Source organism: Bombyx mandarina, chromosome 22 (assembly GCF_030267445.1).
Source record: "Bombyx mandarina strain Sakado chromosome 22, ASM3026744v2".
NCBI lineage: Eukaryota > Metazoa > Arthropoda > Insecta > Lepidoptera > Bombycidae > Bombyx > Bombyx mandarina.
In genome coordinates this window covers 4,616,352-4,641,464 of record NC_143228.1, presented here as the reverse complement: position 1 = coordinate 4,641,464, position 25,113 = coordinate 4,616,352, and the positions used below count along the sequence as shown (strand labels likewise).

General features: G+C 36.0%; 1 protein-coding gene across 4 annotated transcripts; it reads left to right on the top strand.

Annotated features, from left to right (window-relative positions):
* The first annotated feature begins 1,350 nt into the window (after positions 1 to 1,350).
* LOC114252365 (protein FAM13A) lies at positions 1,351 to 23,948 on the top strand. 4 transcript variants are annotated; one of them, XM_089737198.1, is made up of 11 exons: positions 1,351 to 1,508; positions 8,208 to 8,820; positions 9,302 to 9,394; positions 10,796 to 10,996; positions 12,656 to 12,836; positions 13,672 to 13,868; positions 15,403 to 15,684; positions 16,208 to 16,435; positions 17,797 to 17,913; positions 18,377 to 18,565; positions 20,117 to 23,948. In XM_089737198.1, the coding sequence occupies exons 3-11, from the start codon at positions 9,371 to 9,373 to the stop codon at positions 20,294 to 20,296; spliced, it is 1,599 nt and encodes a 532-aa protein (XP_089593324.1). In that variant the 5' UTR covers positions 1,351 to 1,508; positions 8,208 to 8,820; positions 9,302 to 9,370; the 3' UTR covers positions 20,297 to 23,948. The 4 variants fall into 4 exon arrangements, with proteins under 4 accessions (XP_089593324.1, XP_089593323.1, XP_089593326.1 ...); XM_089737197.1 differs by having other exon boundaries at positions 10,724 to 10,996; XM_089737200.1 differs by lacking the exon at positions 9,302 to 9,394.
* The last annotated feature ends 1,165 nt before the right edge of the window (positions 23,949 to 25,113 follow it).

The following is a 25,113-nucleotide window of genomic DNA, read 5'->3' as shown; positions in this document are numbered from 1 at the left end:
TGTCGTGTCCCACAGACAGCCAGATTCTCCATAAATCTCCACTGAAGTATCAACAATGACGTTGTTAAGTTTTCATTTCGTAAAGTTAGGAAAATCGACACTAAAAATTCGCTTTTTCTATTATATATAGAAGAAGTTAAATTTAGCTCCTAAACGTCTACCCACTAAGTCTTAAGGATCCAGCGCGCTAAATGTCATTACAACACTAAATAGTTTATCGAAAAAAAATACAATAACATATACAACATCAATTTTTTGGCGAAGCTTGTTGCTGATAACTCTGTTTCTATAACCTGACGAAGCGTGTTGCGGATAATAATATGTACTTTTAGGTTATTAAACTACCTTGCATTTTGATTTAATAATAATATAAAATTATCATATTATATGAGTTAAAGCCTTAACATTATCTTTGTTGTTTAAATTGTAATATTATGGTCAATTGAGATTTGTTTTCAATAGTTAGCTCGGTGACAATGGCTAACGCCTCAGTCTGCTAATCCGAGGGTCGTTGTGTTATTCCCAGGTCCCGCAGGCAATCGTGAATTGAACATATTTTTTGTTCTTTGTTAATACAGATGGTTAAAAGCAATGTATAAATGTATGTCCTTAAACAAGTTTCTATTTCTAATGGTACAGAGAATTCTATGTTGGGGCCAGATGACCGTGTGTGATTTAATTTTATCACCGATTAAATATTACAGCAAAAATAATTGAGATTTACTACATAATATTAAGATCTATGCTTTTTCACCTTCAAAAAGAAAATACTCTGTAGCCTCAATGCTACGCAGTTACGCCATCGGGCGGCGTAGTAGGCAGTATCTACGAGACTGCTTTATACTAACCAATTCGTGTTTGTTGAACAGTTTTTGTTCCATTACTGTTTCAGTGCTATTCAGTTTAATCTTTATGATTCAAAACCAGCAATGTATACAGGTCAATAATAAAACATCTATATGTACTTTCACAACAAACGTTCTAGGTATTGGTTCAGGAAGGGTGTGTCATCATACTGCTACGCCGGCCGGTGTCCGAGATGTTTTTTTACCCACAAAACACAAATCAACGAAGTTTTTGTCTCTGTCAATGAGGACTTAATCAACACATTAGCAAAGTTAATTATGAATTTCTAATTCGATTATGGTTCATAGTCAGCTTGGCTTAAGAAAATTACCGTTGCAGTTTATTCATCTCATAAAAATATATAATCAAGTATTTCTTATGTATACCATGACATACATATATTTGAGTTAAATAACTACGGAGTATCTACGTTTCTTTTGTTTTCTATTTCCCTCAACGTAGGAAGAGCTTATCGATAAAATAATGCGGGTTGAGCGTGCCGGGCTCCACCCAACCTCCCTCAGTCGGCTTTAGAGGCCGGTTCGGAGCGGATGTTGCAGGCGCCATTTTGCAACACGGCGCCATTTCGTGTATTATCAAATCACTTCCTTATTCTGTGAATATTAACTATAAAGACACCGTACAACACGTTTTTTTATTTGGTAAGATTTTTTGGATACATTCTCCTCGACAGCACCTGATTGAGGTGAGGTGGGATATCTCAAGGACGTTTTTGTTACTTGTAAATATTACAATAAATATTCACAAAAAAATCTTTTCCATGACAGATTTTAGTGGATATTAAGGTAGTAAAGCGTTTATTTAAGGCTTCTGCGTTTCATTGTATCATGCTTGTGGTCTACCGACAAGTGCGCAATAGATGCAATGTTTTCGGCAAAGCATTATTATTATGCTTTTAAACTAATAACCAATAAGACAATGGATTTAGGGTGTTGTTGTTGATGCGATTTCTTGTTTTTCAGTTTTTGAAAGTACGCACTTATTTTTATTTAGATAATTTCTTTTGATTACATAATAATGTTAAAAATTTAACCGGAAACATTATTAAGAAATTAAGTCAAATGGGTATTGCTGTATTGTTTTGATTACTACTAGAATAATTCTATTGTAAAATTAATGCAAATAATTTACTAATGAAAAGACACAAAAGTATAAAAATACTAGAACTTCAATAAATTTAAAATCCGCCTGTAAATATTTATAATATATCAATATATAAATTTAATATATCAATATTTTAATTATAATTTCACATTTTACTATTCAACTAAGTTACTATTTTTCGAAATATAACACTCTAATTAAAAACGTTTGTTTTTTTTTCTTATGAGTTGGTTAAAAATGAAGTGCGTATCATTCTCGGAAACGAATACTTGGAAAACACCTTAAAATGAAAACTGCTCCAGGGAGTAGGTATATTAAGATTGATTTGATTTGATATTAAGGTGATTTCTGATAACAGAGTGAATTTAAATTGCCTTGATCAACGTAAATAATTTAAGTCACTTAGTCTTCTTACAACTATTACAGCAGAAGAGGGAAGGAGAAAAATTTCAATCCAATAGAATTTTATTCATTCAAAACGTTTTGTTCTAGACTTAATAATGGAGCAATTTAGTGGTGGCAGGACCTCTTGTGAGTCCGCACGAGTAGGTACCACCACACTGCCTATTTCTGCCGTGAAGCAGTAATGTCTTTCGGTTTGAAGGGTGGGGCAGCCGTTGTAATTATACTGAGACCTTAGAACTCATATCTCAAGGTGGGTGGCGCATTTACGTCGTAGACGTCTATGGGTTCCAGTAACCACTTAACACCAGGTGGGCTGTGAGCTCATTCAACCATCTATGCAATAAGTAAAAATTACTTAAACATTTTAAATATCCTATTTATTACCACGACCTTCGAGATACAAAATATACATTTCAAAAACTATCATTAATAGTCTAAATATTTGAGCAAATATGCTAGTTCTTTTAATTTTTTTATAGATTTATATCAATCAAATGATGCTTTAAATTAACACCAACCCCATCCATAATTTCACCTTTACACCTTAAAAAACTCGAGAACATCTTATAGAATGTAATATGGATAATGATTTATTTTACAATTATATTATTAACATATAATATATTACATTTTTGTAAATCTTCTAGTAAACAATGGCTTAACGTTGACCATCAATGATTATGATCGATGAATCCGGATATGCATCATTGCTTCTTATTGTATGTTTTTTTTTATTCATTCTAATATGTCAAATAAACAAAACAATTGTAATGTTTCATTCTATAATAACGATAACTTTACAAAAAAAAAAACATTATAAGTAGTAATGCATAATGATGATTGTACAATTGCTATAACTAATTTGTTTGAACAAAGACGAGCTATCTCAGTTAATAAGTTGCGAGAGCTTTCATCAAGGAGCACGCCTACGCGAACCCCACTTAATCAGGTCAAGCACGAGAAACTCATTCATAGCTAGATTACGAAGCCTTCTATTCATCGTTGGATTTTTACTATCCATTGAAATTAATTTTCCTTAATGTAGTCGTTCTCGAGAAATTAGTTGTACTTTTCTCGTTACTATTAGGGAGATTTCAACATGCCTTAAGTATACTATAGATATTTCCCACTGAGTTTCTCGCTGTTTTCTACCGATCTCGTGGTAGATTCTGCGAAGCACTGCTCTTGCTAAGGCTACTGTTAGCAGAACTTCTGGTTTGAGCCCCGTGAGCTCACCTATACGTCAAAGAGAAGCTGAAATAGCCTCTCAAGGCTATCAGCATAGGTAAAAAAAGAGATATTTTATCCAATAATTTGGTTCTAGAACGATCTATACTTACTGATATAAAGTGATCGGTGTATATGGACGCTAAAGAAAAAAATACCTATGTTAGTTGGATTATGCCAAGAATAATATGAGTATTAAAGGTGTACTGAGTACGAAATACTGCTTTTTACAGAGCAGAGAGATACAACTCTATTCAATGATTACAGCTAATTACAATAATTAAGAAAGGAAAGTAAACTTCACTAAAATTACTACGTTAGCATGATGCAGCGATCTTCGTGTTTATCTTAAAAGCAGAAGATTGTTCACAGTTAGCAACTGCATCAAACGTACCTTTATAATAAAATCTTGTCTACGTTACTAAGCAAAACTGGTCTCTTTCGCCTTTACATAAAGTTTTACATGGTTAGCTCTAGCTTTACGTTGTATTCTTCTGTTTTCTTTATTAATTAAAATCACGATTGTTATAGCTCACAGTTCAATATCTATAGGTAGTATCACATTCAAATCTTAACAAAAAGGGTTCAAACAAAAAAGACGTGCTATGCACACAAAATAATTAATCTGTTGTCAGACCTAATTAAAAGTCGCGGTGTCTATTCCAATGACTTTATGATTATAATCGCAACGCTGAGTTATTCGATAAGTGTCTATAAACATCTTACATTCCAGTAAATTCTTACTTATAACTAATCATACAATGGCTTACTTGTTTCGTAATTTACCTAAGTAACTTATTTACTAACAAGGTCCAAATTCACGGATTCGTTCCTGTACGTAAATCTAAACTATATTCGAATAATGGCTATCCTTTTAAACAAACGCATGACCACTTCGTGACAGAATTATGCAAAATGTATGTGTTGATTGTCCATCGATTTAATAACAAGCCCTATTTATATTCAGTAGTATTTTTTTCATTATTTTGGTTTATGACTTTGATTAGACACATGTAGTACTGATTTCTTCCCCTATCTAATTACTGGTAACCTAGGTTTTAGGTTTAGGTTGATTAAGATATTCCAAATACGCACAGTTCGTTAGGTAAGCTTACGGGTTTAACCTGGGAGAAGTTGTTAACACTAGCCGGAGGGCTAGTGCTAGGAGTAGCAAGAGCACGGGTTCGCTTCGCTTCGCACAAAATCGGAATTGCGACTCACTGACTTGATCCTTGGAGAAACTAAGCAGGTTGTACCTATAGGCTAGGTTGCATGAGAACCGGCGCGTACAGTGCCTAAAAGCACCGACAGTGGATCGAAAGGATCCGATAGGATATGTATAAATATATAAACAAAACAAGGTTATTTGATGATATTTTTTTTGTTTCATCACCAATGAGGATATAAACTTGGCAGCTTATACGTCAATTTGTCTTTTATATTCTATCAAAAATCCACTAAAAAATCTAACAAAAACGCATTTTTTACGATAAATTTACTTGATGTAATAAGCTCTTCGGAGATTACGCGTAGAACGGGTTACGGACACGCAACTACGCAGTTACCTGTAAGTGACATTTCAGGAATAATGTGGTTTATATTTCGTTGTTATTGGTAAATTACTTCATTCTTATATCTTATGAATCTATTTACACATAAATTGGCATAGACAAAACAGTTCAATGCTTATAACTAATCTCATTTGATGTTTATAAAAAAATAAAATAACTAGAAAAGGGATGTTTTTTTTTAATGTCTGTAACGAAGTGAAAAAGAAAATTTAATACATAAAATGATTTTGTACTGGTGGTATGACGTGTTCTGAGCCTGTACGTGTAGGTAACACCGCCCTGCCTATTTCAGCCGTGAAGCAGTAATGTGTTTCGGTTTGAAGAGTGGGGCAGCTGTTGTACTGTAAAAACTCATGTCATTGTTTCAAGGTGAGTAGCAGCGTTTACGTTGTTGATGTCTATGAGCTCCAGCGACCACTTAACTCCAGATGGGCCGCGATCTCGTCCATTCATCTTAGAAATAAATTTAAAAGAATGTAAATCTGAGCTATCATTAATTATCATCATTATCTTAGACCAGCCCAGAATGTGCCTTGGCCTTGTCCATTATGTCCAGATTACTCAGTTCAGGGCTTTCTTCTTCCAGTTCTTGACACCGATAACTTTGAGGTCGTGCTTTACGCCATCTAACCATCGGAGCTTGGGCCAGCCACGACTTCTGCGGCCCTCTGGTTTCCCATATAGTAGTTGTCTTGGCATTCTTAATTATGGTCGAATATAATATACAAAATCATGAAGTAAACTAACATAAAATTCAATTCGTCATAATGATTAGCGAAGTTGCGTTTGGATGGATTAGTCATTTTAATTGTCACTGTGTAATATCTTAATGTGTGCTTAACCGTCATTCAGTGTATTTCTATCACGAAGTAATGTGTTCTGGCTTCAAAGGTATAGCAACGTCTCAAGGAGGGCAGTGGCGCGGGTTCGTTCGCCCTTCTATCAAATAAAATAAATTATAGTTTAAAACAACTAAAAAAATGCGCTTTTATAGAAAATCCGACCAAAAAATAGAAAATAAATTTCAATAAATTTGAATGAAAAATAGTGTAGGAAAAAAATTTTTATTGTAAAAAAAGCGTGGGGTGCTTTTCTGGAGATTATCCAAATATTTATAACTATTGATACCATGCACCCCAGGGTTTTTTAAGTTTTTTTAAACTATTATTTATTTTTTAGTTAAATATCAATTTCTTGTTTTTTTTTTTTCAAAAATTTCATTTGATTCAATCGGTAACTTATCCAAGAAATAGACGATCGGCGCGCATGGTAGTTTTTCATTTTTGATCTTGACGCAGACACTCCGGGTCTCAGGAAAACAAAAAAAATCGCTAATCCTGATTATCCTAGTAAGGATAACGGATCGAACTGTTTAAAATATTGAATTGTCATCGATCCTTAATAATTATTCCAAATTTCGAGTTAATCTGACGTTTGGAAGGGGGTCAAAATCATGTTCAAAGATTCCGTTACATACATACTAACATACATACGTCTGAAGCTAATAAAAGCGTATTAATAAAGTTATAAATACATACATAGAAGCCTTTCACGTCGTGTCGCCCAGTAAATGTTCATGTCAGGTGAAACGTAATAGCTTTATGCGGTTTTAATAGTTACTGCCTATTTCTGCCGTGAAGCAGTAATGCGTTTCGGTTTGAAGGGTGGGGCAGCCGTTGTAACTATACTTGAGACCTTAGAACTTGTATCTCAAGCTGGGTGGCGCATTTACGTTGTGGATGTCTATGGGCTCCAGTAACCACTTAACTCCAGGTGGGCTGTGAGCTCGTCCACCTATCTAAGCAATAAAAAAAAAAAAAAAAAAATCTACGTACTGAACATTAAGCGACGTATGTTATAAATATAATAAATATAATATTATAAAGAGGAAAGATTTGTTTGTTTGTTTGTTTCGAATAGGCTCCGAAACTACTGGACCGATTTGAAAAATTATTTTTCCATTAGAAGCCGACATTGTCCCTGATGAACATAGGCTACTTTTTTTTTTTTTTTTTTTTTTTTTTTTTATTTGGTTTCATGTGTGTTTTAATGTTTCCGAAGCGAAGCGAGGGCGGGTCGCTAGTTATAAATAAATCGATACAGCTGTCTAGCTAGTAAGTTCGTTGGTTTTTATTTTATTGTTAAAATGGATAAACGAGCTCACGTCCCACCTAGTTAACACTTAACAGTGGTCGCCGCAGCCCATTAATTAACCTCAATCACGTTAATATCGGCATCCGTCTTCAAACATGAGTTCTAAGCCTTAGTTTTAACAGTACCACGGCATATATAATGTTTATTGTATGTAGCCCCTAAAGGGCAAGAGAAGAATAAAGTTACTCTTAATTATCTTTATTTTGACTTATTTTATTTATTTTGCTGAAAGAAAACTTACGAATGAGCTTAATATTGTTTCGGCACTTATCTTTTCGGTGCTCTTTCAGATATGTTCATATATATTTTTTTATAATTACAAATAATTTAAACACGATAAACAAATGAAGTCGTGTGACAAAAATAAAACCCTTGCAATTAATAAAATTTGCATATCCATTAATAAATCGAATTGTGAGTCCGGAGGGGTAGATACCAGTAGAGGCCATTCTGTCTGTTACTGACACGTAACAAGTGAACATGCCTTCTGGGCATTAGACATAAAACAATCGTGATATACCATAATTGGAATTTTCGAAGTGCCATCCCATAATAATGCGAGTATGCACTGTTATTTATTTATTATTAAATGTGCAATAATTAGAAAGACAACATTTAGAATTTAATATCGCTTCAACGGCATTCTAAAAAATAAGTCTGTGTACCTTACGTACGCGTTTTATATCCAAAAAGCGGTAATGCATAACATAAACTTGTAGAATAATAGGAATAAAAATCTTAGAGGATTCATCTTTACAATAAATATAATTCGCGTGTTAGCTTAGGGTCCATTATCGCTATTCTTAGGTATATGATGTATTTTAAGTGTCGCGATAACTTAATAAATATGTGCTTACGTATAGTTTTTTCTTTTTTCAGATACAACTGACTTTGATTCGACAAAGTGAATAAATTGGATTCATACGCTCAGGAAAAAATGTTCGAAAACCTCACCACCATGGCAGACGAGAATTGAAGCTATTGTGTGCTTCCAGTATTCACCGTTAAAGGAATTGACAATTCAATAATGATAGGTGTAAAGACATCGCATTGACGTTCACGAGCTAAGCAGCTCTGTAAAAATTCTCTCGGACTTTAAATGCTAAATTACAGACTAGTGTCAACGCATTTCTTGAAGCAACCGTAAATCGGATCGGACCGTGACTCTAGCTGACCGGTCAGTGCGTCCTCAATATGTGCCGAGACCGCGATATGTCAGAGTTAAGTTGTGACATCATTAAATAAACTGAGAGCGTCCTGACTCTAGCCTCTGTGTTGTGTATTCCGTCAAGACGGCGCTCGAACGCGTTCCGCCGTTCCGTTTTAGTTCATTCATTTTGTTTTACATAAAAGGATAAACAATAGCCCGGCTGTTTAGTGTTAGATTCTTCTCTGGAAGGGGTTCCGCTGTGCCGCTACCCTGGCCAGCCGTAGTCGAGATAATTTAACCAGAATATTGGAGTCCATAGTAAGCGCTGCGCGATACTGTATTGTGAGTATCAGATATATACTTAGTATCAAAATGTAGATATTGTTATAGCAGCCCGATTAACTACTTCATGTCGTCTTTGCAACGCTTTTATAATCGACACAACTTGTCTACAAATTTCCGATAGTATATACTACATAGTTGTTTTGATATCCGTTTCTGCTATTTGCCGACAGATGGTGTTACTGGTACCTATATTAAGCTGCTCCCTTCTTAGAAATGCTCTTCTCAAACATCATTAGATCTATAAAACTATATATTAAGAGCTGCAATGAAGGCTAGTTTAGTTATAAAACATAGTAAAACACATAGTTTCGTCCATGTTACTCGCACCAGTTTTACGACTTAGAGCTGTCAAGAAATACCATCCTAAAGATGTTAGTTATTTTAATTTAATTCCAGATTTAAAAGTAATAGGTATCACACTGCAACGTTGACCTCGTGCTCATTTATTTACGCTAGTTCCAAAAATAATTTCTTTCAGAACCAACGTAAAAGCGGAGAGAATTTACAAATAAAAAAAACGAGAAATAAATCTGTCCGGTTACCGAAAATGGTTCGTTTGGATATAATTCAGGTATTTTCAAGTAAAGGGGCTTTGTAACAGTTAATGAGAGATAGAAAAATATATATTTCAAACGTATTAAAAAATATTATGTCATGCATTCATATTAATATAATAGATTTTTTTTAAATCAATATGTGAATCACTTTGGAAATAAAAATTTGCTCCAAAGGCATTGAGAATAGCTGAACCGATTTCAAAGATTATTCATAACAACTGCGTATAGTTTATTTTAAGAATAAAGACATGCATGACTTCGTTTAGCTATCCTCGAAACCAGATTTTCCAATATTTGCCATAAAATCAGACCGATACAAAAGTTGCTTGATCAATCTAAAGTTTAGTTATAACCGCTTAAGGCCACGACTGATTCTATCACAATTTTCATGGCCATTTATGTAATAGAAAACATTTGATATAGCATAACGCCTAGTAACTTAAATCAGTTAGTTTCTTCATAGTCGGCAAACTGTAGATTAATTTAGAAACACACAAAACAGTTAAGATCACAACCATTGAAGCACGTTGATTTTTGATAGTCTTAAACTTCATAACATTAACTTAATTTATTTCAAGGGGAAAAAAGAGCTTAACTGAAAGGGCAGCTCTTAGACTATGCTTAGCGCGAGTATTTAACGTTCTCGATAGCGTAAAAGTTAACTCGACGCGCCCCTAGCGGCAAACGTAGGCAAACGTTCCAACTTGCATACGTTGCAAAATTTGCGTCAACTTTTAGGTTACCGAGAAAGTTAAAAAACTCGCATTAAACTCACTGGGTACATGATTTAAAAAGTTTCACAATTGACCTCAACGTTTCTATACCCGTGTCTAGTGGCGGATTAAAGGTCCAGAGCGCCCTAGGCAATCGCTTTATCGGCGCCCCTGTAACGGCCATAAATGGCCATCATAATACTATAAATTTTAACTAGTTATTTTTGCAATTACGATGACGTTGTATCATCAAACCCTAGACTTTAGTAGACCAGGACTCTTGCACTTACGCTAATGCGCGAATGAAATACAAACAAACCCGCAATATTGCATCATACGAGTATATCGATGCTTGTGCAATATAATCTTTTATAGATTTAGATTATAGATCAGCATTTAGTTCTTAATCGTCGATATGTTATTTTCTTTATTTATTTAAAAATTCTGAGCTCGCGCGCCCCTTATAACTACACGCCCCTAGGCACGTGCCTAGTTTGCCTTACGAATAATCCGCCTCTGCCCGTATCTTAAGTAGATTTTCACTATACCAGAACCATCGTGTATCACATACATGTAGGTAAGCACATCAGTATCTGCACACGACACATTAACATTACATAATAAAATTAGGGTTACGGAAACGAAAACCAGTGCTCAAGCGAGCGGCCTGTAGTAATCTCTGGCCTGGGCTGGCGTACACAGTGCTGCGAAAGGGGCCGGGAGCAAGAGAAGGAACCAGAGGATAATATGGCGGCGCCTGAATGCGAACGAGAGGCTCGCAAGCGTCGCGAGAGACGCGACTCTGGATGCGCGCACGAGAGAAAAGAACGAAGACCTCATAGCGAGGAAAGAACGCCCCCACCACCACCTCCGCCGCCCCTACACGACTTTAACAGGCTTGAGGTATGCATTTTATTAAGCGAAGTAAATTTTTAATTTCCCCCAATCCCTTTACGCTAGCACATTCAAGGTGTTTAATTTATAGAGTACCTACTAGCTGTACCCATCCGCTTCGCTGGGCATTCAAAATTAAAATTATTATTTCTCACCCCCACAATGATTCTCATCATTGACACCCACGCAACTGGTGTAGGGAGTCCAACACTCATATAAATATTAGCCTATCCATTAAGTACATGTATTTTCTACATGGAAACCAAGTTTCAAGTCAATCGGATGCATGGTTCAGCAGTTATAACGGAACATCCGTAGAAACCACTGTAAATTTATATATTAGTATAGACTAGTATAGAAGGGGCTTGAAAGATAGAAGAGTATGCACATAAACCTATTAAGTTGCCGTTTTACAATACTGGCCATTTGAAATGTATCTAATTTATGTATGGCTGGTAATAGACTCTAAATTCAAATTAATATTATTTTTAAAATACGGTATTCTATGTTCCTGTTCACTCATTTGTTTATTGATTAGTGTTTGGTTTTAACTACATTTGTATCTTTTACATCAGTATAAAAATACGAGGACCTAATTAAGGAGTACGAGCTCCGTCGCGCTGGCAATACCGCACAGACGGCTCAAAGATTTATGATTTGGTTTCCTTTTTTTATGAAGGAAGGATTACTGTTGGCCCGGAGGCATTTCCAGTTTCACCAGGACAGGTGGGCGAGCAAAGGCTAATTTATGACTTGAATGGAGCCACACACAAACGAACGCACTTGGTTTCAACGCTGTCGAAAAGGAATTAAAAAAAAACCGCGTAGTCGCCCGAAAAGTAAAGTCAACGTGGATAAAATAACGGCGACAGTGGAAATTGACGATACTCAAGCTATCGTTGAGTTGGTAGCAACTTTTAATGTTAGCATCAAAACAATATTGGTACATTTGCGTCCATTTGGTGCTGACAAAACTTGACAAATGTAACTATATAGAATACTGAAGATATTTATAAAATAATGGCTTTGACTTTCTGTATATTAAACGGTAACTTGATAGGTCTTTGATTAATATCAATTAAGGTGAGACTTAAAATTGGATTCAAGATTTTTTTCCTGCTTCTAAGCCCCAAATAGATGAAATAAATGAATAAGCGATGTGCTTACCAGTTATTTGCTTTAGTTAAAGATTTAATTAATTTTAACGTTCTTATATAAGCTTGTACTGTATCTATATATCTATTTATTAACGTAACGTAACGAACATATTGGTAATTTTTTACTAATTTCAATGAATCTTGAAAATTACCGACGCATCAACAAACCGATTACCTATATGACTAATTTGGGTCTATTATCCGAACCTAGCTAGGGAACCAGAAAGATCACTAAAACTTGTAGCTGAGTTTACTATTAAAAAGTGTTTTATACGTTTTTTTAAATATTCTTTTTATTTTTAGCATTCATGCAACGAGAGCTATCGATCGTCAAATTTACATTGGATTCGTTCGTAACTTGCGATTGACTTAACCCTTAAATGCATGATTTTTCCTTTTTAAATACCATAAATTGAAACAGATAGATAATGAAACATATATTAAGGGAAAAATAAACATTTTTTTTTTTAATAAATGTATTTTTTTTGTTACAATATTATTGGCATTACAGTCTGAACGTCGAGCAGAGAGATTATCGCGAGCGCGCCGTCCGCAGTACGGTGGCAAACGCCGTCGTGCTCCGTCCCGCATATCCAAACAACCTAAAGAAAACGAATGCTTCACAACTACAGAAGAAATCAGATGCACCACCCCGTCCAATTACGACTACGTTGTTATACAAAAACCACATTGTAAGCTACCTTTCCATTCTGTTATTAACGAGACGTATTTTTTATGAACATTTACATCAACTATTTGAATCTAGTGTGACCAGAGGCGATAAATCTAGATAAAAATAGGCAAAGATAAAACTGTTAAGTACCGTATTCTCTGTTTGTTAATCGAACATCTTTTTTTTTCGCTAAGTAGCTAGTGACGAACTGTTATCAATAAATAAATTCAAAATAGTTTTCTGTATTCAAAACAAAATACGAAATTAACAAAATTAATCTAACTCTAAAGATGACAGTGATTAGGGTAAGTACATACACGCCAGTGAATAATAAACATCGTTACTGTTTTTGCCCTAAAGACGTTTACTCATTTCACAAAATTTACTTTTTTTTTACCTATGCTGATAGCCTTGAGAGGCTATTTCAGCTTCGCCCTAATATGTAGGTGAGCTCACGGGGCTCAAACCTGACGACGTTGCTAACACGAACCCTAGCAAGGGCCGTGCTTCACAGAATCTACCACCGGATCGGAAACGCGACCCACTGAGACGAGAACGGCGAGAAACTCAGTGGCAAATTTTTAATTTTGTACAATACTCGTGCGACCCGCCCTCGCTTCGCTTCGGAAACTGTAATTTATTATTGATTCCTCCACTACTTAATGGATGTTATTATACATGTAAACCTTCCTCTTCAATCACTCTATCTATTAAAAAAATCCGCATCAAAATCCGTTGCGTAGTTTTCAAGATTTAAGCATACATAGGGATATAGGGACAGAGAAAGCGACTTTGTTTTACACTATGTAGTGATACAGGTATCTAATAACTAATAATTTACCGTGTATTTCTAGTAAGCGATGAGCCGGAGACTTTAGACGCGGCCGCACTCCACCGGCAGGCTGGTCGCACAAGAGGCACTATATGCGAGGATAGCGCTGGGGATGCGGCAGAACGTGCCCGTCAACACGAGCGCAGTGCAGCACCCCTCAACAGCACTCGCCTAGATCAGCCCTGCCCTGATCGAAGGCTGGAGAAAATCAGTAAGAAGGTATGACTTCTATACTGCGCGCACTGAGTCACGGCGCATTTTTTATTTTATTTTATTGCTTGGATGGTTGGACGAGCTCACAGCCCACCTGGTGTTAAGTGGTTACCGGAGCCCATAGACATCCACAACGTAAATGCGCCACCCACTTTGAGAATAAGTTCTAAGGTCTCAGGTATAGTTACAACGGCTGCCCCACCCTTCAAACCGAAACGCATTACTTGCTTACGGCAGAAATAGGCAGAGTGGTGGTACCCACCCGCGCGGACTCACAAGAGGTCCTACCACCAGTAAAGACATAAAGCATACTGAGGCAACTCTCATTCCGGTGATTCTCAGCCATTGTGCAAAGAGAAACGTATTCACTAATACTCATATTTGAATAACGTGCATATGCCACAGGTATTGTTTCATTCAGTAGCTTCCTTTTTTGCTAGAGCAAGTTCAGAAACATATATCTATTATTGTTCAATAAACCTTGATTAGTATTTTAATACCATTGCTCGTATAGTTAAAAATAATGTAAAAAATATCGTTGATAAAATAAGCGCTTTAATAGCAAGTCGGTTCAAAATAAAATTTTCTTTATGCGGGTAATCCCGCCAGGTTATAAGGGCAAAGCTACAAAATTAGTCTTTGATTTACAAAATTTCAAGTTAATAGAATGTCTCAAAGTTTGTTGAACAGAATCTCTCTAAAGACTCCATTACACATTACATAGAAACAGGTCAAGCTAATAAAAGCGTCTTAATTAATCGTAAACATTTAAATGTGATTCCGGTATCAATAAGAAGAAACTTACACCTACCTCCCTTGGAGGATTGTAACACAGAGTAATTGTGGAACATGTTTGCGTCCACCGATTTCTCGATATATATAGCGCAGAGTTTTGATCAATCAACCTTTTCGGTATATATGCACAAAAAAAACAATCGAAACACCTATTCCTGCTTTTGTCGTATAGATACACAGTACTTAACATTAATAGCTACAATGATGTTCAAAAAATGGTCTAACGAGTCAAACCTATATATTCTAGTGAATTTTGTGTATACTTTTCGAAATCTGACTATATTAATCCCTGTGATTTTTAACATTAATTTCGATACAATTCTTCTTCTTTCTTGTCTCTACCATATCCCACTAGGTGAGGTTGGCACACCGAATTTTTCTATTCCATTCTCGTCTATCAGCCGTCATCTCAACACTCACTTCTCTTTTTCTCTTCTTCTATCTTCGGTTTCCTCAATCCGTAGGGTCGTGACCACCTCCTCGCAACAAGTGTTTAATGCGGACCATTCCACGCCATTTACCTCTATCTGCCGCCGAGTGTAGAGCATCGTGAACTGTGGTGTCGAGGGTAGTGCGGATCTGGTCAGTCCAACGTGTAGGGCCTCTACCTAATGGTCTTCTTCCGTTCACCTTGCCAGTCACCATCAGCTTGTCTAAGCATACCGTGATCCTTTTTTTTCTCATATCGTGATATAAGTTAGATACAATTACTATGCATATATTTTATTATAAACTTTACTTTTAGATTCATATTCTCAAAAAGAATATTGCAAAATACGAAACTGACTATGAGACATTGCACGGGCACGCGATCGCCCCGAGCGACCGGATTACCGATGTACAGCTCACCCGAATGTACGAGAGCCTACGCCAACTGCAGGCGGAGAAACGATCTATCAAGACGGATCCCGTCGAATACGCCCTGAAGGTTCAAGCTGCGAAGCTGCAGAAGGAAAGAGATGAAAAATTGGAGATTTGTCTGCAAAGCGAAAAGCCAATGTCAGAAATCGTTAAAGATATCGAAGAGGTAAGATCTGCTGGTAATTTAAAATCCACATGATAAGGTTTTTTGTCTCTATCAAGTGTTTCTTTTGGTATATAGCTAAGTATACGTCATGTATGTATGACCGTACAAGTATATCTGTATTTATACGGTATCGACGAAGAGTTGGACGAGCGAACTAACCCATAGACACTTAGACCCATAGACATTTCAGCTCACTGACTTTCTCACGGGAACTTCTCAGAGGGTCGCGATTCCGATCTGGCGGTAGATTCTGCGAAGCACTACTCTTGCTAGGGCTAGTGTTACCAAATTCTCTCAGGTTGGCCCGTGAGCTTATCACGTCCGAGCGAATAGGTAGAGAAGAAACATACGGTATCTCATTTAAATGTGTGAATTAGAAGGGGTGGAATGACTTGTTAAGCTTATGATAGTTTGCAGGGGCTAGTGCAAAATAAATGCACTAGACACACTGGCTTCTTCGTACACGTAAAGCAGCACTGGAGTATTCGTTAAGTAATTTTGTAAGCGCTTCCTTTTCATACAGTGGTTGGAAGGTTGCCGTCAAGCCGGAGGTCGTTCGACTATCCCAGAGAGCAGTTGGTCGTCAGCGCAGATGGCCGCCGAGAAGCTGTGCGTGCAGCGCGTGCTGCTCCGGCTGGAAGCGGCGCGCGGCCGGCCCCCCGCGCACTCCGCAGAGCGCGGTGCCGCCAGACACCTCTACGAACGTTACAGAGCCGTGAAAAGAGTACTCGCCTCACCTAGATCCGATGCGGTGACTTTTTTATTTATTTTATTTTTTACTGGCGACCCGCCCTCGTCCCGCCCTTCGCTTCGGAAACTGTAATTTATTATTGATTTCTCCACTATTTAATGGATGTTATTATACATATAAACCATCCTCTTCAATCACTCCATCTGTTAAAAAAACCGCATCAAAATCCGTTGCGTAGTTTTAAAGATAAATCTTAAAAGCATACATAGGAATATAGGGACAGAGAAAGCGACTTTGTTTTATAGTATGTAGTGATTGCTTAGATAGGTGGACGAGCTCACAGCCCAACTGGTGTTAGGTGGTTACTGGAGCCCATAGACATCTACGACGTAAATGCACCACCCACCTTTAGATATCAGTTCTAAGGTCTCAAGTATAGTTACAACGGCTGCCCCGCCCTTCAAACCGAAACGCGTTACTGTTTCACGGCAGAAATAGGCAGGGTGGTGGTACCTACCCGCGCGGACTCACAATAGGTCCTACCACCAGTATTCATACTTCTGTTTAATTACACTTATTATATTGGTAGACGTAGCGAAAAATTATGGAATTGGCGGTCCTATCTGTTTCTGCAGTGAGGTTTTTTTTTTCCTATTCGTTTTAAGGGGTGGTGGCATTAACTTTGTGACTTCTAAATACTTCGATAGCCGTTTAGCACCAAGTGCGCCATGATGTGATTTCTTTGTTCAATAAGAGAATTTAACCCCCACATAGGATATGACACCTCCAATCCTAATACCGCCACCTTCTTTGAGGTTCAAAGATAGAAATGTCAACATGGCCTTGTTGATCTAATAATTAGAAACCCTGACTGCTGTTCCACTTAGAAAAGGCAAACAAAAGCTATTCAGTATTTAGAATTGTAATAACTGAACTTTGGTACCAAATCGTACGTCTCATAATAGGCCCAACCACCGGTAATATAATTATTATGTATAGGTACTTAAATCAACAAACACTTCCCAACTTCTTATTAAAAAAAACTGAAATTAGTCCCTTTTTGGGCTTAAAGAAATAGAATTACGATTTTTAGCGAATTGGACGGCCGATGGGGCAGAAGAATCCTTGAGTGATCACGTACGGGCAGACGCAGTGCGCGACGGCCACATAACAGATGGACTGACGACCTAATGAAAATCGCTGGGTCACGTAGGATGTAGGAGGCAATGAACCGGCCGCACTGGAGATCAATTGAAGAGGCCTATGTTAAGCAGAGGACAGCTATAGGCTGAGATCATCATCATCGTGATGATGGAACCGCAACGCTCTAATTAAAAAGTGAATTAGAACATTTTTGGGTTTTTTATTTTATTTATTATACTCAATCAATGATGAATAAAATTTTCCGTCACAATTCACAGCTGATTGGCAGCACTAATGGCGAGTTGGCGACCATTCACGAGCACGAAACGATGCTGTTCAACACGAGCGTGGACAGCTCCAGCGACTCCCAAGAAAAACCATCTGATTCATCTCAGGTAAGATTCGATTTGATTTAAATTCCATCTATATCTATATCTATACTAATATTATAAAGAGGAAAGATTTGTTTGTTTGTTTGTTTCGAATAGGCTCCGAAACTACTGGACCGATTTGAAAAATTCTTTTTCCATTAGAAGCCGACATTGACTCTGATGAACACAGGCTACTTTTTTAAATTTTTTTTTTTTTTTTGGTTTCATGTGTGTTTTAATGTTTCCGAAGCGAAGCGAGGGCGGGTCGCTAGTTGATTTATAACATCCGTAAAAAAAACGCTCATCTATTGATCGTCACATGATAATCAACAGTTTGTCTACGTCTCTTGTGTTCAGTCATTCTTTTCGCTCAATTCTCATCTCAAAGGGAATGGGATAAGGCATAATATCGCCAATTTTAGTTAAGTTTTTTGTGTACAATATACCTTATTCTACTCTAATATCTTCATTTCTTGTATTGCTCCAGGAGACAACGGAAACTCCTCTCCAGTCTCCGCCCACACGTGACTCTGCTCTGACGGAAGAGATGCCATCGTCAACTTCCTCGGCGCAGTCAGCTACAAGCGACGACGCAGCCCCTTCTAACGAGGGCCTACATTGTCTCACCCTTGAAGAATTGAATCGAGCTCTGATTGAAGCCAAGCTGCAGAAGAGTGTACGTATAATTAAAACGACAACAGAATGAGAAATGTAAAGCTACATAGAGAGACAAAGAGATTCAATATTTGTTTTTTTATTTATCACTGCCACAGTGGATGGTCTTGTAACCCTCTTATCGTGGGCACCGCTAACTACATACTACACATATGACCCAGGCGACGGGGCAAAGCAAAGCTCTCGTCTCCCAAAACATGTTTTTTTTGTTTTATTTCTGATGGGTGTTGAGTGGTTACCGGAGCCCATGGACATCTATAACGTAAATACCGCCCTCACCTTGAGATATAAGTTCTAAGGCCTCAGTATAGCTACAACGGTTGCCCCACCCTTCAAACCGAAACGCATTACTGCTTCACGGCAGAAATAGGCAGGGCATAGGTACCTAGCTAGGTAAGAGTGCTTTTAGAGCTTTTAGTATCTTCAAGCGCAGGTCACCGTACTCCTCGAACTCATCGACTATGACGAAGAGTTGGACGTGCGAACTAGCCTATAGACACAACTACCTCAGTTTCTCGCCGGATCTTCTCAGCTGCCGCCATTCCGATCCGATGGTAGCATAGAGCCGTTTAAGAAGAGTTTAAAGATATTGTTCCAGTTATCGAAAAGGTCATTTAAATACACCTAAATATACATATAAATACACCACAATACACATATTAAAGGAAACCAAATATTTATAATACGATAATATGTTATTTGCAAATGGTGTGTCATAAAAACATCAAACCACAATAATTTTTTTCAAGAATATGTACGTACGAGTAGGTAAATGCCATTTTGCTTATTGCTGCCGCGAATAAATTAAGCGGATCGGCTTAAATGGTAGGACAGTATTGTCATATAATTAAATTTGATACTTCGAGCATCGAAATAATCTGTATAATTTATAGTATAATTACGTTTATTAATATATTTAAGAAGGATTTATGGAAGGGATGCATAATGAGAACATCTCGCTATCGGTCACGCCCATTGGAGAATGGCGATGAAGTCAGAGAACATCTTGTATTATTGGTAGCATATTGTGAACTCGGTTAGTAGGTACCAATGTTTTGGCTATTTCTCCGAAGTGGTTATGGGTTGTGAGGCGAAATAATCTTCATGCGCCCTGGCATCGGCGAATACAATTGCCATTGCGACCTCTTGTTTGCAATGTCTTGTGCTCCGGTAAACACCTCGCAGTAGGTAGGCAGTGAACTCGTTGAAAAAATCTACCAGATGTTAATGTCTATAAAACCTTGAATATAACTACATTATATTTATTTTTTCTCTTCCTATTCACTGGTACCCCAAGAGGCTATTCGAGCCACGCCTGGCCCAGTAGGTGAGCTCACAGGCTCAACCTGAGAGAGTTTCCTAATAAGCCCTAGCAAGAGCAGTGCTTCTGAGGATTTACCACCGGAGCGGAATCGCGACCCACAGAGAAGGTCCGGCGAGAAATTCAGTGGGTGACATTCAATTATCGTTTACGGGAGCAATCTCTTTACACTTGTATATTCCGATTCAAACAGGATTTAGTTACTAATTTCAGATTTTTTTACTTCCATAGGTACTGCGTCGTAGTATCAAGGAATACGAAATCAGCTTCGAATTGCAGAACAGTAGGAAAGTGCAGAGGGACGATAAGAAAGGTCGCGAGGAAGATTACCTACGTTACAAAGCGATCAAAGCTAGAATAAAGTTGCTAAACGCTTTAATCAATAAACAAAAGTCTTTAGCACAAAACTAACGTGGTGCAGCTTTCGCGTCTCAAGTGCAGAGCTTTCATAGGAACACATCGAATACAGTTCATAATAATCGATTGTTGTTTGTCAATCGTCTCATGCAAAATGATGTTTTGTGATATCCTCAGCTTGATAAGACACGCAATAGAATATCACTTCAAAAAGAAAATGTAAAAAAAAGTTTAAAATCACAAGCTTGCCGAAATATTTGAGTAAATTAGTTTAAAGTTCCTGTTGTTGCAAATAAAATTCGTTTTGTTACAAAAGAACATGCAAATAAATAAAAACAGAGTATTTTTTAAAAATAATAAATAACTTGATTACTTAATTCGATTCTTACGAACACTACAACTAATTCATTTGTTTTGTTACATAATGTATCATAAATGTAATAATATATATTATTATATACTATAACTGTGTAATTTTGTATTGTTATGCCGAGTGCCCTTCCAAATTCGTGTTCAGTGGTTACTGAAGCCATCCACCTCACAGCATGAGGATGAAATCTCAATTATATTAAGCAACGGCTGTCCCGCCAGCAAATCAGAACGAATGCCTATTTCACGGCCGAAATAGCTAGGGTGGTGGTACTTAGCTACCGATGCGGACTTAATACACCCACCAGTAAAAACAGATAAATATGTACACTATCACTATACCGCACATTTACAGATTAACTATACCATTAACAGATTAGTTAAGTTACATACATCATAAAAAGCATTCGGAAAGGTTTTATCATTTATAGCCAAAGATGATAACGTTTTATTATTATATAATTTGTTATAATTTCCCAAATATTTATCTAAGCATTTTCCAATCATTGTTATGGTGCCAAACTTTGTCACTATTGTAATTTTTATAACAAAGAATCAAGAGAACAAAAACAGTAGGTACCTATCGGAAAAGTCATTTTCATTATATTAAATGTATTTCTAACATAAGAACGTATAAAAGGCTTGGTTTTTATATGGTAGATTTCTAATTTAAAATTAATTTTAAGCTTTAATAAAACTATATTATACCTACAGAATAATGTTTACATTAATTGTCGTTTATATTAAATTACGTAGAATCCATAAAAACATTGTAAAAGTCCTATTTGCAGCGAGTGTAAATATATACAATATTTCGAAAATATAGTTCCTTAAGATTGTTGGTAAATATTGTCTATTAGAAAAATATGAGATGAGAAAAGCGGCATTAACTACATAAAAAATATCTATAACGGAAGAGTTGTACAAAAAATTTCGTTCCAAATATTTTAATTGTTGTTCGTAAATAGTGATAGTACTTAAATAGCTGAAGAATTCCACAATTACATTAAATAAAACTGGTAATGAGGCACTTACTCCCTATGCTTGTCCATTTTGAGAAACGATTTTCTTAATCAACGATAATCGTAAAATTAGAAAACAGAAACTTCATTTTTAGTTCTCTTTGAATTGCATCGATAGATTGGAATACTGTAGCGTTTCATTTGAGTTTTAATCGAAAAACCGTAGGTTATATTGACTTCAAACGAATCACAATATTGTAATTACCATTATGCTTAATTAAATTTAAGGATCTCTTTTCGACTGTACGTATGTACCTGCTTAAGTGTTAGTAATATTTATTATTGATCGTAAACGATGTGAACGAGTTTGAATTTCAATGTTTTTAAGTCCTCTTTAAGAGTAGATGATAGTGTCTAGACCTAAAGGAAACTGTGATTTGCCATTGTGTCAGGTTCTTGTTTGACAAGATATGTTTTAGTGCGTTTTAATGCATTTTTCGTGGTTGTCTCTTTAGTATATGTTGTGAGCGATTGAGATGCTTTAATTACGCGCTTAAAGAACTGGAGTTAAAATTTAAACATTTTAGTCTGGTTTATATCGTAAAAATTGTAATACACAATGTTTATAAGAAAATATTATTTAATTGCCTTCGAAATCTGACAAGCCCGCGAAAACTCATTGATTGTAAATGCTTAACGTCGCCCATGGACATCAACGTAAACGACATAAGGATATTAAGTATTTTAAATTTAAAAATATTTTAACATTTTAACAATGTTGTTTGTTAATAAAACAGCAAATACGTTAAAATCACTTCAAAGAAAACATTGACTTGTACGGTTTAGTCAATGTAAACATGAACTCAATCGTGATATCTTTGACCTATGCTGTGTACTACATAGAAGTTTATAATTCACTCGAATACATAAGTGGAGTAATAAAACGGCTTTTATTTTCCACAATTTCTCATAAACATCAACGTGCCATGTTAAATTATTATACAATACCTAATATTATTTGCTAATTTATTTTTCTTACATTTATAATTACAGTAGTTACATAACAATCACCACTGTACACTTCGAAAAATTCACACTTCAATCTCCATGTTTGAAATATTTAAGAGTTCGTATGTCGTAGGAAATAAAATTAAGCTTGATAACATAATTAGAATATGAGAATGGGCTCCAAGGTATTTTTCGGTCATGTTATTTCAAAGCGAAAGCATTAAGCGTAAGAATATTATTTCGATAGCAGATATTTAGATTAAAAGCTTAGCACACAAGTTTCACTTGGGGTTGCGCTAGGAAAACTGAAAATAATTAGACATTTGTAGGCAGCGGCTTGGCTCTGCCCCTGGCATTGCTGAAGTCAATGGGCGACGGTAACCACTCACCATCAGGCGTGTGCTCGTCTGCCTACAAGAGCAATAAAAAAAGACAACAATAAGATACAATATGAAATAAATACCATTCGCTAATTCAGTAAGTACATCAGATTGGAGCGGGATTCTGCAAGTGTAACTCAGAGTTCAAATTAGCCTTAATATCGTTTTTAAGGAGGTTCAAATTAGAATGGTTGCCTCAAAACAAAAGGGACAGCTCAAAACATTTTTTTTGTTGTTTTAGTTATTTTTTTCAGTCGCATGTATTTTTCGATACAGATACAGATTTTCGTGTTATATATACGTCTTTTTGGAGGTGCCCTTCCCTTAGATTTTTTATTTATATTTTACTTACAATTTGCAAAGTTTATTTCGAATAGTCTATAAGCAAATATATTTGAGTCTTACAGGCTACTTTTAAACACTAATTATGGAATTTTAGTACTGTTCGTTGTTAGAATTACGGCATATTTATAATACTGTTGTCTGATGTACATATAATAAAATTAAATACTCTGAATAATTATATGATTGATTGGCTAGCAAATGTCTAAAATTTTGTACATAATGTATAAGTAATTTTTGTAATTGTGTATCGGAAATGAATTCCTTTAATCTCGAACAAATGTTAAATAATAAATTGTTTAAGAACTTAAAATAAGTATAATAGAACTACTGCTAATATTCAATATCTTAAACAGAATTACGACGGCTGATGAAGTATTCTCTATATTTCGACGAAATATGTCGTTTTGAATAATACGATGATTATAAAAATTACCGTATATTTTTACTGTGTAAGCCGAATAATGTGTCGTGAAAAATAAAGTTATTACTGAACACATCAACTGTCATCGCAATTTACACATTATGTACCATCATCTATTCATAAAATAAGTGACATAATTTAGTATTGAAGGAAGTAACGATTTGTTTAATGTTATTCAAATTATTTACGATAAATTTAAAATAAATACCAACATGTAAATACACATAGTTTTATTTTCCAACATAAATATGTATGTTCAACGTTTCTCAGGATATGAGGGTTATTGCGAAAACTGCTTTTTTTGTATCAAAACACAGCGTGAAGTGAAGTGAGTGAATAATATAAAATGCTTTATTAATGAAGATGACAGTTTAATTTTTGATTGTGGCTTTTATATATGGAAATAATAAGATTATAGTGATGATAAAAAATATCATATTTTTGCGACTGAACAATTATTTAATATGATCCCGTTATCTCCTTATTACCATTGTGTGACCCGACGCACTAGTCCATCCCTACATCTTAATACAGCTTCGTTTATATTACGTTACCAGTAATTATTTTAATCTCGTGCTACAGGGGTCCAATAAAAGGGAAAAAGAGAGGTACTTTTTCACCCATGTACATTGCTAGAAATTGTTTCTACCTTCAAATAGTCCACAAAACGACAGCAACTGAAATAGTTTAAGATCTTAATGATGCAATGAATTGTATCGGTATCTTGCTTGACCATTTATGCGCTGTAACTATTAATTAACACCATATAAACAAAAAGAGATATGTGATGATTGAGGAAAATCAACGAACAAAGAGCATTTACGTAAGGAAGTGATGATGTTATTACGCATATTGCACATGTTGGATTATAATGAATCCATCGAATATTTTGTTTGCGCTACTTGTTTTTTTTCACAACATCGACGTGTATATGATCAAAGACAAAGTCATATGGTACTGTGTACGTCTTACTGGTGGTAGGACCTCTTGTGAGTCCGCGCGCGTAGGCACCACCACCCCGCCTATTTCTGCCGTGAAGCGGTAATGCGTTTCGGTTTGAAGGGCGGGGCAGCCATTGTAACTATACTTGAGATCTTAGAACTTATACTCGAGGTGGTTGGCGCATTTACGTTGTAGATGTCTATGGGATCCAGTAACCACTTAACATCAAGTGGGCTGTGAACTCGTTCACAAACAAAAATAAAAAAAATATGGCACTTCTAAAATTGGTTTCAGGTTATCTTTGCTAATACCTATCGACGTTATATGTAGTTGTGTATAACGACTTAGTCAACATAATAGAAATAAAAAACAAATTGCATTACTTTTAGGCAGGGACCAAGCCCATGGTGGTGTGAAAGCAATCATAATTAAAAATATTTTAAT